Raw genomic sequence first — 19667 nt, 5'->3', positions numbered from 1 at the left:
TCATTCAAAACAAGATATACATAAATTTTTCACAGAAAAAATCCACCAGTTTCAGTGACGAAACAGTATGACAAACATAGCTAAATTAGAATCAACTACCTACGCCCTCGCCCACCACCACGTGGATCAACATGTTGTCCATGAGGCCACGGGTCGAGACAGCCATCTGTGCCACACGAAGGTGGTCTGACGTCGTGCTGCCCGCGACCAACTGGAGGAACCGGAGGTGGTGTAGGAGTGCTCATCTGCTCCCTCAGCGTCGCATAATCTGTAGTAGACGATGATCCACTGGACTGATCATCCGGGATGCGTGCCAAGTATGCAGACTGAGGTGGCATAGCATGCATCTGCAAGAATGGCTAGGTCTGATGGGGCATCGTCGACACATCTCCCAACCCGATATCACCCCCTGCATCAAAGGAGCCATCCAGTCTGGCACCATCATGCTAACATCGATCATGTCCTGGGTGTCCAACAAGGGCTGGTAGTCGGGCTAGGGGTCGAGCTCCGACGGGCTGAACGACAACTGAAACTGGGTCCCGATATCGAAATGTACACTGACCTCAGGTATCTCTCCCTGCTGATTGGTCCCTGCCTCTGAGTGGTGTGAGCCAGGTGGTCTCAGTGACAAGTAGTCTTCAAGTACTAGTCCTGAAACAGTCCCAACCGTCTGCCTTGTATCAGCGGCCCAGTGCACTGGCGGGCTGACTGGGTCTCTGTCCCGGGGAGCCTCCTCACCACCCTACCTCCCGCGCACTTTACTAATTTAATTTTCAGATAAATGGCGGTGAGAGTCTGAGAGAGAGTTGCTCACTTGCTCCAAAAAACACTGAAGACTATAAGAGAGTGTGCGCACCCTTTTTTATAATGGATTCCTCTTTGTCGTTGCAGTGTCCCGGTCGTAGTAGAGTCATGAGTTATGACCTCTAACATTCATCTGTACCATTCAGAAAAAAAAAGTTTGTCATATTTGATAAGTAAGGTACAGAGTGAAATGAGAATCGAGTGAAAAAGCAAAGCAGTGTAAAGTGTAAACCAAAGTAAAGACTAAAGAGGCTCACATTCACTTGACTGTCAATATTTCTTTTCAGGAAGAGGAAGACGAAGAGGAAGCGGTTTCATTAGCATTTAGCATTAAGCATTTCTGATGGTGATGGAGCGTAAAGGAAGTGAGAGCCCGGTTTCTATCAGGCAGTGGAGCAGAGTGAATCTAGCTCTCTTTCTTCACCTAATGGTGCTTCTGGCCATGCTCGCTCCTCCTCCCTAACTCTCACCGGAAACAATGAAATCTCAACCGTCGAGAGGAATCAGAATGTTGCCGCCAAAACCGCTGCTCAGCGCCTCGCACAGGTCATGGCTTCCCAGACCGCCGACGACGACGACGATCTCGGATTTCGCTACGCTGCTCCTCCACCTCTCTCTCTATCCAGAAATGCCATCAAATCTACCAGCAATATCACCTCCCGCACTCGTAGATCTCCCTCTCCTGCGGTGCGTTCTTCTTTCCTTTTCATTTTCTTCCTCGTTTAGTTGTTACTTGTTACTCTAACCGACTACCTAACTACTTTGGATTCTTTAATGCTGTGAATTGCTTTATTAATTAGTTACCTCAGAATCCTGTGGTTGTGGAAGAAGCACCAGCATCGGCCTCCTATCTTCGTCCGGCTCCGGCACCGGCACGATCACCTACCCTGAATAGACCACCGCTCAGCCTCAGGACTCCTACTCTGGCTGCAGCAGCTATTAAAGAGTAATGGTAATATGGTATTAAGAAAGCATCTTATAATATTATACAAATGAAAAAAAAAGTTATAGGAGTAAAAATATAATAAAAATCTTATACAAATTAAAGTTGTGTGAAATAGCCACTAAAAGAGAAATGTTAGGGCCAGCAATTTTTGTGATTTGTAGTCATCAAATAGCCATCAATAATGATTTTAATGGTGTGAGATTGGTGTGAGATTTCATCCAATGGCTCACTTTTCTTTGCTGGTTACATGCTGGCCAGAATTTAACAAAATTACTGGTCCTTTAGACTTTTCTGCCACTAAAATTAATGTGGTATCATGATAGAAAATAAAGAGGCTAACAATGCATTATAATTATGTAATTTGAATGTGAATATTTTAAGAAAATGACATTTATAATATACGATGTGTTATTCAAAAGATTGAAACGGGCACAATCTTTATATATATTCAATTATTCTTTTTATAAGGAAGTAGCAGCTCAACAGCCACTAACGTATCTGTTCAGTTGCTTTTCTATTATTTTTAAGAAATTAACTTTATTTTTTTAATATATTATTCGCAATTCAAATTTATTAGATCATTATTTTTTTATTTTAATATTAACGTGATCTTATTTATATTATATTTTAGTATTGGTGTTAATATATTATTCATCCTTTAAATTTATCAAATAAGTATTTTTTTTCATCATTTCAAAATTAAGTAGACTTAGTTATATGATATTTTGTTGAAATTAAAATTACTATAAAATACTTTTAAAATGCTAAATTATAAAAGCACACGTTAAAGATATGTATATGTTATCGGAAAAAGATATAATTAAAAAAAACGACAAAAATGTTATCCTAATTTAATATCAATAATTATAAAAAAATTTTAATAATTAAAAAATAAATTATAAAAAAATAAAATATTTTAAGTTATTTAATATTAGTAAGAAATATAAAATAAATAAATTTAAATTAAAAAATAAGGAAAAAAAGAATTATGTTGTTATTATGTGTAATAAAATCAAGGTGAAAAGAACCAACCTCTTATGGATATTCAATTATGCATAATTCCTTAAAGAACTATGGGGTAAAATTTATGTAATTTATGCATCATCAACAGTCACTATCGTGCCTGTTCAGCCGTTTTTTTATTATTTTTTAAGAAATTAATTTTTTTGTTAATATATTATTCACTCTTCAAAATTATTAGATAAGTAATTTTTTATTATTTTAATATTAATGAGATCTTATTTATATCATATTTTTTTATTTTAAAATGTTAAATTATAAAAACACATAATAAAGAGATATAAATATTATCAGAAAAAATATTATTATTATTATTATTATTATTATTATTATTATTATTATTATTATTATTATTATTATTATTATTATCCTGATTCAAAAAGAATATATATAAACCAAAATATATGTTAGTCATTTACAAAAGATAATTTTACTTAAATGTCATGAATATTCATATTTGTCTTAATTTTTTTTAAGTGGTAGACCAAAATATGGATCTAGATATGAAGAGATTTTCATTTTCCTGTAAATAGTGAAAAAACAAAAGAAATGAGAATGCTTATTTTTTTGTTTTTAAATACCAAATTATAAGAATAGTTAATAAACAAAATAAGAGAATATAAAAATTGTGTACCTAAAAAAATTTTTTGATAATTCATCATACATATCCTTATCAATAACTTCTTGGATCTTGAAAAAACAGTCACATTTATTGACTATAAAAATAACTATATAAACGATTCAAGATTATTCAATTAAATTGATTCCTTATTATAGGGACGAATTCAATTAGTTCAATTAAAATTTGTACCCAGCACCGCGCCTACCTCTTCCCCTGGCTCTCCTCCACCCCTACCTCTCCCACCTCTTGCTGCTGGCCTCATCTCTAGTAGGTGCCCGTCATCCGGTTGATGCAGATCTGGAGCAAGTGGATGGTGCATGGGCAGATCTTCTGGCACAACCTCGGCCGCCACTAGGTGCTGGTCACCTAGGCCGAATAACTCCATGTGCGCCCACTGAAGGTACCAAGTCATGTATGAGAGCGACGAACGTAGGTCTATATGATGGTGTATAGGCAGATGATGATGGACTCGAGCATCCCACAACTCATGCCAGCCACCGAGAAGCTGCGGAAACCACTCTCCGCGACCAAACCGACCATCCAACTTGTGCATGTCGTCTATGTTCAGTGGCCTGGTCGGAATGTGATGCAGGCCACCGAACTGACGTACAACTCGATCCACCTGATGCCACTCGACGATAGCAAAGCAAAGTAATGGACATACAACTGCCGATGATGCTTCTGCCTCAGCTATCGCCGGTGGAACTATACCAATCAGCTGTGGGCCAGCATACGGCGTCCACTCAACCTGTTCACAAAACACATATAAATAACGACATACAAATTTCAAATAAAACACTTATTAAAAGTACATTAAACTTAACTATGTAAAACTTGAATACTCTGCACTTAAATTCCGCATCCCAATCCCGTTCAGGGTATGCCTGTAATGCCTAAGCCTGCTCTCGCCCATGGCATTGTCCGGTCGGTATTAAACCCACCTACAATGCCAACCACAGTGATATCTTATTCCTCAATATAATTAACTTAGTAATAATAACATAAAAGCTTATTATACGTGTCTATAATACCTCTCCAGTAGGGGAAATCGACGAGTATCAAAGTCGTCAGGCTGTATCAGCGGAATGCGGTAGTAACCCCAGGACAGCAGCAAGCTAACGCACCCTCCCAAATTGCGTTGGCCATGCTCCGTGGCCCGACACATCTGGCAATACAGCCATGCTAGGAGACTGACCACACCTCTCAAGGTCCTCCAGTAGTAGGAGCCACCTGATGTGTACCCGAGAGTCAGAGGTATCCGGGAACAGGATACCCTCTATCAGCTGCATGATGCACCCTCTCGTGTACCTCATCAAGCGCTCCTCTGTAGCGTCCTGCTCCAGCTCTCCACAATTTGTGTTCTGGAACCACGTGAGCTTCATCGTCCACTTCGTCTGTGATTGACGGTCATATGGGCGTGGAACAACACCGAGTAGCTACTCACGTATCTCCTCAATTGTGTGTCCCTGATGGTGCTGCTCCCACCCACTGATGCACCCACTCACAGGATCACCGTCAATCCTGAGCCCCAGCTGGTAGGCTACGTCCTGCATGGTGATAGTCATCTCTCCACACGGTAGATGAAACGTGTGGGACTCAGGTCTCCACCTCTCTATCAAAGCCGAGGCAAGAGGCTAGTCGTGCTCAAACTCGACCATATAGGCCACATACGCAAACCCATCTCGTCTGAGATTTGGCCTAATCTGCTCCGGCGGCCGTGCCATCAAATTTTGCCTAGTGCGGAGTACCCGAGGCGCCTACCAAACGGAAACAAAAAACACAAAAAAGAGGGACAATTAACACATAAAATTAGAGTTTCACTGCTAATTAATTATAACAAAATAAAAAACAGTTAAAAAAGTGTATCACTCTGTCAAGCCTGCCAGCAATGTGATCAGTGTGATCCAGTCTATACATCTCACCCTCGTAACCCAATACCTGCTCCTCCATCTAAATACAATCCAGTAAAATAAAATCACAAATACTGAACTCACCTTTTAACTAACATAACAAATAATTAACAGTAAATCTAACTAACATGTCATTAGTAACTCTGTAACTCTAACTAACAAACAACCTATAACTAAATTATTTTAATTAACATGTCAATAGTTACGCTAACTACGCTAAAAATAATCTAACTCTAAGTAAGCAAAAAATTTAACTCTAACTAAACTATTATTTACTGACCTGAAACAAAGAATGTCGTCTGCAATGAACTTCACGTGCGTCCAAAAGATAGGATAAAAGAGGAAGACAGTAAATTTTGAAGAGAGATTGTACAAGAATAGGACAAACACAAATGGTCTCACTGGGCTTATATAATATGCCGAACTCTACATAGAGTTCGCCGACGGTACGGCGAACTCTCCTTAATTACCAAAAAAAATCGTATCCTCGTAATTAAACCTGGAAAATAGGGTTTGGGAAATTAATTATTTTTTTATTTTATTTGAGAAAAAAATCTTTTTTATATAATAGAATAAATTAAAAATTAAAATGTCACTTTTTAAAAAAAAATTACCATTTAATTTATTAAGAATTAATATAATATTTTAAAAGATCAAACACTAATTTATCAATTTTTTTAGAAAATACCTAAAAATGTCCTATGAAAATTGCTTAAGAAAATTAAAATAGAAATTTTTGGCTCTTCAATTCATTGAAAACTTTAAATACGAGAAATTTAATCAATAATATGTTATTTACGTAAAATATAAAATATAATAGTCATTTATTTGATATATTTCGTTTCAACATTATATATCCCCTTATTTTCTTAAACAAACAAATCACTACTAGTGTATGGATACATTACAATAAAAGGCCCATCAAATCATACTGCCATAACCTCACACCCTTCATTGGACACTTCCGTTCACTTTAAAAGCGTTCACCCATGACGGCTCATAGAAGAGAAGCCAGCCTCTACCGACAAGCCCTGCAACAACACTGAACGGTCTGTCAATGGCTTAGCAGCTCAACTACCGTCCCAATACGCGTCAAGTTTTCCTCGACTCAAAAGGAATATTTGTAACTCTGTATGATATTCATCTGTACTGTATAAATTTGTGTTGTAATTTTGTTCGCTTTGAATTTGTGTTACAATTTTGTTTATATTAGTACAATAAGTCTAATTTGTATATTACTGATTTTTGTTTATATTATGTACTAATATTTTTTATGATTAATTTTAAAATTATTTTATACAAAAAAAAAGGACTCCAAATCAATTTAACATAATTTTTCTCTCGGTCTAAATATGGTATATAATTACTAATTTCGTAATTTTATATTTTTATTTTAGTTAAAATTTTACAATTTAATTAAATTTATTTAAAATAATTTAAAATTTAAATTGAAAAGAAACCAAGCATTGGAGTAATAAATTTTATATTAAATTTTAAATTAAGTCTTACGATATATAATCCACAAATATTTATGTGACATATTGAGACCTAAAATAAAATAAAATTAATATTAAGTATTAGACACTTTCTAAAAATGTTACTGCTTCATATTACATTATATCTTTATGCAAGTTTAATTTTTTGTTTTAAATAAATTTTTTAAGTGTCGGCCAGATTTTCTATTTATTAGTATTTCATTTTAATTTGTTCAAATTTTTTTACTGTTTGTATTTTTTTTTGGTTCATTGTATTTGATATTATTTTAAGTTTCATTGTTTTAAAAAGTTATCTTTTTTTTGGAATTTTCGTTATATGCCTCTTTCTCTTCACATGTTTCTCTTCAAAATCAAAACTAACTTAAAAAAAATATCAACTTATAAACATATTCTTTCTAATCTCAAAAAATTAAAAAGAACACAAATCCAATTTAAGTTTGATTATTCATATTTTGATTGCTCATATAGTTATATCAAGTTAATTATTAGGTGTCAAACATTAAATTAGAAAAAAACAATAAATGAAATTAAAGTAATTAGATTATCTTTTCATTATCAAATACTAAAAATAAATTAAATTAAATTAAAATTGATTTTTAATAAATATAAACAACAATAAATATATATATTTGGTAAAATAACATTTAAAATTTAAAGATATTATAATAAACATTAATATAAGAATTAAATTTAGATATTAATTAATGTATGAGATCATATTAAATATTTTAATTTTGATAATAATAACAAGTCAATTTTAAAATTTTTCTCTTAGATGTTTTTAAAAGTACTTGTAATACTCTATGACAAAGTCAGTCACTAAAGTCAGCCACAATATAAAATATATGTTAGAATATAAATACACATTAAAAATAAATTAAAACACACATATATTTATATATAAGTACATTAGTTGTTGATTTTAGTGACTGATTTTAGTATACAAATAACTTTTTTGTTTAGAAATAAAGGGAAAGAGAGTGTCTCTTAGACATCTCGTAGGGGAGTGTCATTTTCTCTAATATAAAATATAAATTTGACATGATAAATTAACATGGTAAATTATCAATGCGTAATAAATGTAGTTGTTTCGAAGTTTACCTAGAACCAAGATGATTTGAGCCTGAACATGGAGTCCAGGCGCCTTTAGGTACAATGTATGACGTCTTCTCATGGAAGGATAAAGTCGTCCAAATTTCTCGTGAGGAGGTGTGCGTGGGGTGGTACCTATAAAGGACTCAGATGCTTAAGTAAGAAAGGGTTTTGGATAGATTTTTATATAGGTTAGAGTTGAAAACCCCCTGAGATGAAAATAAGAGTTAAATAATTGGATGAGTGACCTAGTGGCTACTCTTGTAACCTTCCTTCCTATTCTGGTGGTTAATTATCTTCTTTTTTCTAGAAGTTGTTGAGATCTCATATTTAAATATATGAGTATATTTGTATATGCAATGAAGATTCTGCACTCCAAATCAGCCCCATAAGATCGGACACACCGACAAAGTGGATATGAACAACAATCAATATATTATTTTCTATTTATTTAATATAAAATATAAATCAAACAATTTAAAATCTATAATATTCTTCAACTATAAAAAAAATACTCTTAAAAAATAAGAGCATATATAATTATATTATTAGTATGTCAATTTTGTGCTAAACTTTACATTAAAACTTTTTAAATGTTTATTGCGATAATAAAAAATAAAAATTATCTCTATTTATAACTTAAAAATTTATAAATAATAAATAACAACCCTTTAAATTGTGTTAATCTTTTCTTATATTTAAAATTTGAAATTTTAAACACAACTAAAGGTGACAATAAAAAAATACAAATAAAGAATATTTTAAAATTTTTAATAAATACACTTAAACAAATGAAGTCTCAAACTCAAAATCTAAGTATCATGTAAGCAAAAAAAAAAGTCTTATTTGTATTATTATTATTATTATTATTTGAATTTCTAAACACAATTAAATGTGACAATAAAAAAAAATAAGAAACATCTAAAAAAGTAAATCTTTAAACTCAAAATTTAAGCATCACGTCAACAAAAAACTCTATATTTATATTACTGTTATTATTATCATAAAGATAAAAATTAAAATTAAAAAAAAGAATTGATAAATAAAAGGCTTGTATCCAAAAAAATTAGTCAGACCATTTATTTGTTTTAGGTTACATTCTAATAAATTGGTCAAGTATAGGTAGACAATAAAAATATTAAACAATGTAAACAATAGATATATCGGATATTTATTTTACTAGTGTACGGATGGTTATTTTAATATTAAAATTTAGATAATTAATTTAGAGGTGTAATGTATTTTTATTTAATTGGTGGTTATTCATATTGTTTAAAATAGTCATTATTTTCCTAACATTTCCCATATTTTAAAGAGTTAACCTCTTTTTGAAATTCCAATAGCTTCGTTACATTAATACATTATTTAGACACTTTAAAAGATATTACCTTTTTACCTTAGTAATCTTAACTAGTTTCTTAATTAATTGGAATGTATAAACCGAAACCGATATAAAAAATTAGATATTGTTTATCTAATATGAAAAATTAGATATTCTTTATCTAATACTAAAACTTTTGTTGAGCACTTTTGTTTATTCCTGTATTTGTTTTTTGAATTTGTAATGAACTCTATTCTTCAGTGTTGAGTCCTTTTTTCTTTAAAAAAAAAAATATAAAACATATTACAATTATAATTTATTATAATTTATATTAATTAATTAATTGTACTTTATTATATTACTTATTTTGGTTCACTAATTTGGTAGTGAGATTCGTTATTCTTTATGAATAAAGCATAGAATTTGGACTACTGTGTATAAACTTGTTAATTAGTGGGTTTAGGGAAGGAGAATTTTAGGATATTTGTTAAAAAAAAAAAAAAGAGTTTTCAGATTTTTTATAACAAAAAGAATTTTACCAATTAAAAGGATCAAAATATAACGGACATGCTAGTTAAATATGGAAAACCAATAATGTCATCCTGTTCGATGTTCACACAATCAACTCGGCTCAGAAATTCTTTCCGTGAGCGCCCACAAACTGCTAATTTCCTGCCCCATTCTGCAACTTAAAAGAATATCTGTATATCTGTATGATAATTGATCTGTATCGGAGAGCGTCTTTTAATGTATTTGTGATATGAATTATATGAGTATAAATTTATAAAGTGTTTAAATTTTATAATAAAATATTATTATTTTTAATAAAAATAACTATTAAATATTATTGTTGATATTATTATTGTTATTATTTTTTTGTTACTATTGATATTATTATTAAATTTTTTTTGGAAAATTAACAATTTTTAGTATTTTTAGCCATCTTTTGACCAGTATAAATACTAAATTATCTTTAACAGATAAATTTTATTAATTCATGTGTAAAAATTCTGAAAAGTATGGATGTAAACAATAATAATTCATATGTGTAAAATTCTGATAAACATAGGTGTAAATTATATGCTTATTGTGTGCAAAACTTATATAAATATGAGTGCAAATTATTGCTGATAAAGTGCTAGCCAAAAATAATAATAATTGCCTGCCATGTAGCATTGCTCTTATTAAAAATCTTCACAATACGTTTTATTAATAATATTTATTTTTTCACTTTGGATATACATTAAAGTTGGTATCTGTAGATCTTAAATTCATAGTGATACATAGGGTAATTTACTTAAATAAACTAGTTGAAAACCCCGTCACCGCCGCCTAATGAGGCAGTCTTGAAATCTAACCCGCCAAATCTCCTTTTTTTAATTTTTTTTACTATTAAATATTAAATAATATAAATTACCAAAAAAAAAGTATTAAATAACATATATAATTTCATAACTATTTTAATAAATTTATAATTTCTAAAGACATAAAAAATTATAATATCTAAATTCACAAATATTAAATTCTTTATAATTATAAATACGTAATAAACATAATCATAAACCAAATTTTTTGAAACAAAATAATAAAACTAACATTGTCTAAAGTAAAATAAATATTGTCCAAAATATATAATTAAAAATTTACAAGTTTAGAACATAATAAATCAGACGTAAAACATAATCCAAAATACTAAATTAGAACATCTTCAAAAAAATCCTAAGCCCAGCAGGGAAGCCCGCCTCGCCAAAGCCCACAGTTTAAGCGGTACGAATTAGGCGAACTTTTGATGTGTGACGGTCTCAAATTTCCAGCCCGACCCGCTTTTTTTTAACGGGTTACGTGGACCGACCCGACGGATTAATACCCGTTTGCCACCCCTAGTAGCGATTGATTAGAGATTTGGCCGCTCTTTTTCTTAAAGCGCGACCAAAAGGGGTCAATGACCACGTTTTTATGAGGGTGGCGATTGATTAGAGTTTTGGCCATGTTTTTTCTTAGTATGCTTTAAAAGCGTGGCCTAGAAGGGTCAATGGTCACACTTTTATGAAGATGGCAATTGATTAGAAATTTGACCACGATTTTTCTTACCACGCATTAAAAGCGTGGCCCAAATAGGTCAATTGCTATGCTTTTATGAGGGTGGCAGTTAATTAAACATTTGGCCATGCTTTTTCTTGCCACGCTTCATAAGCGTGGCCAAAATAGGTCAATAGCCACGCTTTTACGAAGGTGGCGATTGATTAGAAATTTGGCCACGCTTCAAAAACATGGCCGAAAGAACTTTATTACCCCTCATAAAAGAAAACCCTAATTTTTCTCACCCTCCTCTGTGCCTCACTCCCTCACCAAAGCTCTCCCTCTCACCCTCAACATACACTTAAACACTTTCTCTCTTAAGCCTCACCGTCGGTCACCGCCTCCTTTATTCACTCTCACCGCTGTTCTACATGTGCTTCTGTTTCCCTTCGTCGTCGTTCCTGTTGTCACTGGTCTCCCCATCGCGTTCTTGTTCATCGACGCATCCTGCAGTCACATTGCTGCCACCAGCAGAATCTTCTCCTCCAGCAGCAGCGTCACCGTGTCCTACAAATTCCTTGTCGGCGGTCTCCCCATTGCATTACTGTTCGGTGCTGCATCTTACAGTCACTTCGTTGCTGCATTTGCTTGCCGACGGACTCCACATTGCGTCGTTGTTTGGCGTTGTGTCTTGCAATCACCTCGCTGCCACTCGTAGATTCTTCTCTTCCAAGAACTTTTTATTATCATTGATTTGCTGTTTTTTATTTTTATTTTTTTTCCTTTTAAATCTGTAGGTTGAAGTGGAAAATCTTACCAATGAAAAACACCAGTTAGATAAGCAAATAAGGTTTTTGTCTCTAAACCCTAAATAATTGTTATACTTGTCTGCTATCTTTTTAAATAATCCATCATCATTATGGTAATGAGATGCAAGAAAGATTAAGAGGTCTTAGTGAAGATGAAAACACTCAAAGGTAGTAAAATTCTCCTCTTGTACTTGTTCTCTTTTCAAATTTTTCCTTGTTAATCAGTATCATCATCTAAACATAGTTATATACCCAAAGTTAATTTTTTATTATTATTGTTGCATTGCTTACTTTTTTAATTTATTTATATTTTTACACTAATATTACACTGAATTTGTGGGTCATTGACTTTATATAAGTGAGGGAGCAATTAGAAATATTCACCATATTAAAAGGTGTTGATGAAGACTCACTAGAGGCTGTTGTTATCAACATGGCTGATGAGATGAGTTTGGTGATATTAACAATTTTTTTTTAGTCATAAAAATTATATAAATCGTGGTCTTTGTATAAGTTTTAAAAAAAACAAGGGTTAACCACCAATTATACCCCCGGATTTTGTAAACGCTGACAATAATACCCCTCACTTTTATTATCGACAAAAATATCGTTGGATAATTTAAAAACGTGCACCAAATGCCCGTCCGGCAAGTGATGCCTTCTTCGTTGACGGAAGTGTGTGATGTGGCAAATGGAAAAGCTTGTGTGGCAAACGGAAAGCTTACCTGGACCCATTCCCAAATTTCCTAATTCAATTACCCTAATTCCTAATTAATAACCTAATTTCAACTAATGCTTTAAGAAGTTAAAAGATTTTAACACTGTGAAAGAGTAAAATAGTTAACACTGGAGTCATAGTAGCCTCTCCATCTTCTCCTCTTCAAGTCACCGTCGAAGACCATCGTCAGCCCATCGTCGCCGCAACGCTGGTTTGGAGGGATATTGTCGCATGTTGGTGGTTGTTCATCTAACAAGGTACGCGTAATATCTCTGCCTCTTTGCCATTAGGAACTTTGTTTTCGTTCATGTTTCTGTGGCTATATGGTCTTTGATGGGAAAAAATGACAACTAAATATGTGACAATTTGGATTTCCGGGCATTAAAATTTTGTCACTTGATGCATGCCTTGTTTGCTGTATTGCATTGGTTTAGGGTTTAGTCAGGGTAATTTTTTTCTGTTTTGGATGAACAATTTTAGTAGTTGATTGGTGTTGTACTAGTATTAAAATGTGTATTTTTTCTGCTTGAAATTTCAAATGTCAGCACTCATAACATTTGTGATGCACCACATGGGTAGGTTAGAAAGCAATCAAAAGGGTGGTTTGCAATATTCTGGGGGTACTGTTAGCAACATTGACAGGGTATGTGTGGATACTTGTAATTTATTTCTGGTAGAAGGGTTGTTTCTCGATTTAGGTTACACAGGGTTTAAGGACGTTCATTGGTTAGAGCCCGGTTTTGACTTATCAAATGGTTTAAGGCCGCTTAAAAGGGATGCTGATGTTATTAGTATGTGTGATGCTGCGATGAAAAATGGTAATATGGTTCACTTGTATTTTGAGCATCCTGTTCTAGAAAATCCTGAGTACGTAGATGAAGTCGAGGTATCTGAGGATGAGGTAGAAGTTGTAGAGGTAGACGATGAGGATGTGTGTCGTGATGAAGAAAGGCAGGGAGAAGATGAGGTGATGGAAGATTGGTACAATGGTAATGGGGAAGTGGCTCAAGACAAGGGTAATGTTGAGACTATTAATGTACTACCAACTGAGGCACCCCAAGTTGAGGGAGATCAAACTGCCGGATATGAAACCAATGAGAATGTCGGTAGATACGGTAGAAAGAGAATTAGAAAGAAACATGCAAGGCCACCACCATTGGGTACCACCAAAGTAGTAGGGGAAACACCAGCTGAAGAAGCTAGAGGAGAAGCAAAATCTGCGCAGAATGTGTCAAATGAAGATGTGAATCCACATGTTAAACCTGCCATCGAAGGTAAATTCATTTAGAAAATTATGCAATTTAGGTTTCATAAAAATACTAAACTGCGATGTTGTTAACAATGAATTATTTTATTTTATGTTATTGTAGAAGAGAATCATAATGAGGAGGGAGACGATAATTTAAGACAATCAGGAAGAAGGAAGAGACACTCAAGGCCACAACCATCAGGTCAGAAAATTATTCCTCCCAGGGATAATGAGGCCCCAACAGTGGTTGTACTTGTACATGAGGGTAACGCTGATGGAGTTAATAAGGGTGAGGAAAATGAGTTCCAATACAAGTCTGAGGATCTTCACAGTTTAGCTGAATCAGATGATGAAAACGGGGTCCCGGTATTTCCACAACATAATCCTCAAGCACGCTTCGGCCAAGTTAGACTTGAGCTGGGCATGGAGTTTGCAACGATGCAAGAGTTCAAGGATGCTGTTAAGAAGTTTAACATCCAAATGGGGAGGGAAGTGTTCTTTTTAAAGGTGGAGCCTCTAAGATGCAGAGTTATTTGTTATAATTAGGACTGTCCGTGGGAGGTGTACTGTTCAAGGAGAAATTTTCCACTAAGTTTTCAAATCAAGACGCTAGTTGATGAGCACACATGTCCAAGGAGTAACAAATCTAGATCGGTAACCTGTAAATGGGTGGCTGGAGAATTAGTTAACAAGCTTAGAATTTCTCCTAATTTGATACAAAGGGAGGCAGAAGAGTGGTTCAAGGTAGAATATGACATAAGTGTAGGTGAGCGAATGATGTATAGGGCAATGGAGATGGCAAAGGATATCATTGAGGGGACGAAGAAGGAACAGTATGGTAAGCTACGCAATTATTTATCGGAGCTACTTAAAGCTAATCCTGGTTCTACATGTACTATGAGCACACATCCACAACCAGAGGGTTTGCCTAAGTTCAGAAGTTTGTATATATGCTTAGAGGCATGTAAGAGAGGATTTAAATATGGTTGTAGGATTTTTATTTTCTTTGATGGAACCTTTCTTAAGGGGTATTTTGGGGGTCAACTACTCACAGCTGTAGGACAAGACGCGAATAATCATCTATTTCCTATAGCATATGCTGTGGTTGATGCGAAAACAAAGGAAAATTGGAAATGGTTCTTGAATTTACTTCGTGAAGATATCGGTAATTACCATGAATTTGGGTGGAACTTCATGAGTGACAAGCAAAAGGTAATTTATACATCTTGTCCAATTAGGTAATTTGAATTCATGCACTTATGTTGTGATATTGAATATTGGGTTTTTGCCATGTGGTTTAGGGACTGGTTCCAGCACTCCAAGAAGTCATGCCAAAAATTTCACATAGATTTTGTGTGATGCACATGTGGCAGAACTTGAACAAGAGATGGAAGGATAAAGAGTTAAGAGGAGCTCTGTGGCAATGTGCTCAGGCAATGACAGATTTGGAATTCAAGAATGCAATGGCATATATCAAGCGGATCAGTGTACTATGAGGAGACTCTTGAGGCAGCTGATGAACAACAAGTTACACAAGGGCACCCCCAATCTCAAACTGATAATGAGATTAGCTTCAATGTTAACACCTTTGTACTTGTTTTTTCTGCAACATACACAGACTTATGGAATTTGTGTTGAATTTGTAGCAAACCCAAGGGTTGGAATCAGATCCTGCAGCAGCATCTGCTTCAACCACCACTATCAACAAGTCAGCTCCACCAAAAGTTGCTGGTGCTGTAGCTGCTGCTCCAAGACTTGTGAGGAGGGGTGCATCTAGTGCTAGGGCAAAGATCCCCATTATGAGACCACCATCCACTATTGCACTAGCACATGATCCAATTAGGCCACCACAGGTCAGGTCCAGTGTGGCTGCTGCTCCCACTCCAAGGGCTACCTCAGTGAGGCCCAATGTACCTTTTAGACCACCACAGGTCAGGCCCAATGTGGCTGGAAGGCCCAATATTCATGTGAAGCCCAATACTTCAGCCCAAGTGCATGTGCCAAATTCTAGCTCCAGTGCTCCCTCATTGGTTTCTCACCAAACAATGAGTGTAGCAAGCAAGGGTACCACAAAGAGATTCATGGAATTCATGCCTACACCTGCACCTTCAAAGCTTTCACAAAAACAAAAGAAGAAGCCATGATGAATGTGTTGTATTAGTGTCTTTTGACATTGTAGAACTGATTTAGGAATCCTTTGTTTTGAGTGTTAATGAGCTTTTTGGCTGACTTGTTTAAGTTGTTTTCAGATATATTGAACTAAGTTGTGTTTGACTCTGTTAAGTACTTTTTGTGGTAGATTACCTAATTCCCTTATGTCATTGCAACATTGTCACTTGATCACAAGTTATGCTTGAATTACAGGGAATGTTTATTTACTTTTTGGGGATTGTTATAAACGTTATGTAACCTGTTATGGTCAATGTGATCAGATATAGTACATTTAAATGTTAATTACCAAGTTTATACTACAAGTATTCTATTTGGTTTTACTGCACTTTACAAAACACAACAGACATCAGGTTCTCATCAAATTTATAGTTGAATAATTTGCTACACTCTTAATACACATCAGTTTCCATGAAAACACAATACAAGAGTTGTCATTCCCTATTTCAACCAAATTTGGCACATTCACAGTTATCAAAATACACACTAATCATTCACATTTACTCTTCATCCACTATTTAACATTAGTTCAACTCAGTTCTTAAACAGAGCAAAGAAATTGATGAAGACACCAATTGCAACCCCAATGCAAATCATGATTAGAAGAATTTCAATCCTCCTTAATTTCTCTTTCAATTCTTTTGTAAGAACAGGTAGCACCATGGGGTCTATGTCCTCATACTCCACTGATTCGAATAGCTTGCTAGTGCTCTTCTGTTTGAGTTTTCCACCTGAAGATAGCCTGGGTTTGTGGTTCCAAGAACATTCCACCTCTTCAACCATGTCTTGCTCTTCCAATTCATCAATCCATTGAAAATATTTGCAATCCTGGTTTTTATTCTGTCAAGAACACAAATTGAAAACCCATGAAGAACAAATCAATCATAACCAAGGTTCTGAAAACCGAACCGGTCATCGAACCGCTCTAGACACTGGTTTACTGGTTCATAGGTTCAACCGATTTGACCGTGGTTGAACCGTAAAAATCGTTTTATAATAAAATAATAATTAAAATATAAATAAGCATATGAAAATATAATTATAGTCTAATCTAAACTTTAAAATATCATTCAAATTAAAAGTCCTACATAAACCAAATGTTATAATCTCATTCAAATACAAATTCAAAGTTCAAAAGTCAACAAACAACCAATCAAACATAACATAGCAGCATCAAAATAATCCAAGTTTGTCATCAATCATCAAAATCCTCCATAATTTGCTGCAGATTTGCCTCATTGATTTCATCACCTTCATTTCCACTAATCTCAACTCAATATTACCAGCAATCCAACCCAATAATCTCAACTCTCAAGTTCACAATAAATGAACAAACAACATCCAAATTTCAAAATCAGAGTATACAAACAACTGAACAAGTACAACATCTGAGGTTCAAAAAATTCTTATAAAAGAAATGTCACAAGTGCACATTAATTATTCTTACAAAATTCAAAACTAGTGGTACAATTTCTTATAAAAGAAATGTCACAAGTGCAAATAAATAAATGGAGATGCTCAACAACAACTGGCACACGATTAAAAAAGAAGACTCAATGAATTGAAGAACTGAACATAATATAATGTAGCCATTCTTATCTTTAATTTGTCGATCCAACCACAATTTTAATTTTCTCTTAGTCTTCACTCTGTTGTACACTGAGAAAATGAGAAGCATTATTTCAAAACTTGTTCTTATTATTTTTGTAACTGTAACACTTGATCATCATGTTGTGGAATGCCGCACTCTTAAGTCTTAACACTCTGAACAAGTACAACATCTCAGGTTCAAAAAATTCTTTGTTCACAAAAGCATCACAAAATCAGTTCATATTTCATCACAGTTTCATGACTTTCATCACAGTTCACAGAGTTCACAGAGTTCACAGTTTCATGACTTTCATCACAGTTCACAGTTCACAGTTCATCAGAATCAATGAAATCACAAAATCAGTTCATAACACCTTCAGAGAGTAGAGACTCAGAGTTCAGTTCATCAGAGTTCAATTCATCGGAATCAATGAAATCACAAAATCAGTTCATAACAGTTTCAGTTTTCAGAGAGTAGAGACTCAGAGTTCAGTTCATCAGAGCACAGTTTCATCAGAATCGGATTGCATCACAAAATCATGTTCATAACTAAATTAAAAATTACCTGGAAATGAGGAAATCTGTTGCTTTCTCTCAGAGCTCGAAGGACAACGCTTCAACGCTTCAACGCTTCGCTACTGCTTTCTCAGAGGCAGAGCTCGACGGAGGTGACATGCGAAGTGGCTGAGGGCGTGACAGAGCTGAGCGCGCGACAGAGCTGACGGCGGGAAGGTGCTGACTGCTCGAGGTATCGGAAGGCGCGACGGACCCAACGGCGCCAGGGAGCTGACGGCGCGACGCTGGTGACGGCGTCACCGTGCTGAAGGCGCGACGGAGGTGAGTGTGCTGAGGTGAGTGCGACGGCGGTGAGTGCGTTGAGGGCCTCCTGGAGTCGTGGGTAACTGGGTGGTGTTCTGTTCTGTGGGAGGCTGGAGTTGAGAACTGAGAAGATGGAGGAACGAGGAAGTGGAGGCTGCGAAGGAGAAAACTGAATTAGGGTTCCCTCAGCACAAAACGGCAGCGTATTGAGGCAATGTTAAAAAACCGGCCGGGTCCCGGTTCGGTTCGACCGACCGGTAACCGGCCGGTTCGTCGGTTCAAGTCCGATTTTCAAATCCTGCGATTTTTCTTATTATCCGAACCGCTACAACTACCGGTTCACGGTTCGACTGGTTCGACCGGCCAGTTCGAACCGGTTTTCAGAACATTGATCATAACATGCAAAACACATTAAAACAGGAATAACTACAAAGACCCATTACAGGCCAAAACCCAGTCATGCTTACCTTCCATAGTGGCCACCGAAGGAACCACCTCCCTGGGTTAGCATTCGTCTTCGATCTCAGAGCAACAACAGCAAGAGAACAGCGACACATACCATCATACTGCTTCGAACCAGAGTCTTCGCACCTATCGTTGCCGCCTTCTACCATTGATGCAGACCTTCGCTTCATCATACCTGCTGCATCCATAGTTGAACGGCTATTCAGATGCATCACGTTCTCATTTTGCAATTGGGAATTAGGGTAATTGAATTAGGAAATTTGGGAACGGGTCCAGGTAAGCTTTTCGTTTGCCACACAAGCTTTTCCATTTGCCACATCACACACTTCCGTCAACGGAAAAGGCATCACTTGCCGGACGGGCATTTGGTGTACGTTTTTAAATTATCCAACGATATTTTTGTCGATAATAAAAGTGAGGGGCATTATTGTCAGCGTTTACAAAATCCGGGGGTATAATTGGTGGTTAACCCAAAAAACAAATATAAAATCTGCAAAACCATTATGACTCATGAAGTAAATATACATACATGAATAATCGTGGATTTTTATCAATTTTTATGCTTTTTTAAGATATTTTTTATTTTTTATTTAATTAAAAATTCTTTGTTTTTTAATT

General features: G+C 34.9%; 1 protein-coding gene across 1 annotated transcript; it reads right to left on the bottom strand.

The window, feature by feature from the left end:
* Positions 1-16709: 16709 nt before the first annotated feature.
* Positions 16710-19261, bottom strand: LOC148546583 (uncharacterized). Its single transcript, XM_088498446.1, has 2 exons — positions 19052-19261; positions 16710-17015 (listed from the first exon to the last, which is right to left on the bottom strand). Exons 1-2 carry the CDS (start codon positions 19259-19261, stop codon positions 16710-16712), a joined length of 516 nt encoding a protein of 171 aa, XP_088354572.1.
* Between the last annotated feature and the right edge of the window lie 406 nt (positions 19262-19667).

The sequence above is a fragment of the Arachis ipaensis genome, chromosome B9 (assembly GCF_059453495.1).
Source record: "Arachis ipaensis isolate K30076 ecotype BB chromosome B9, ASM5945349v1, whole genome shotgun sequence".
NCBI lineage: Eukaryota > Viridiplantae > Streptophyta > Magnoliopsida > Fabales > Fabaceae > Arachis > Arachis ipaensis.
Note: the sequence above shows the minus strand (reverse complement) of the source record. Positions and strands in the feature narration are given on the sequence as shown.

Coding starts and splice junctions, on each gene's coding strand:
- LOC148546583 (XM_088498446.1), bottom strand. CDS start 19,261: ATGCATCTGAATAGCCGTTCAACTATGGATGCAGCAGGTATGATGAAG. Junction 17,016..19,051: donor TTCGGTGGCCACTATGGAAG/GTAAGCATGACT, acceptor TGTTCTTGACAG/AATAAAAACCAGGATTGCAA.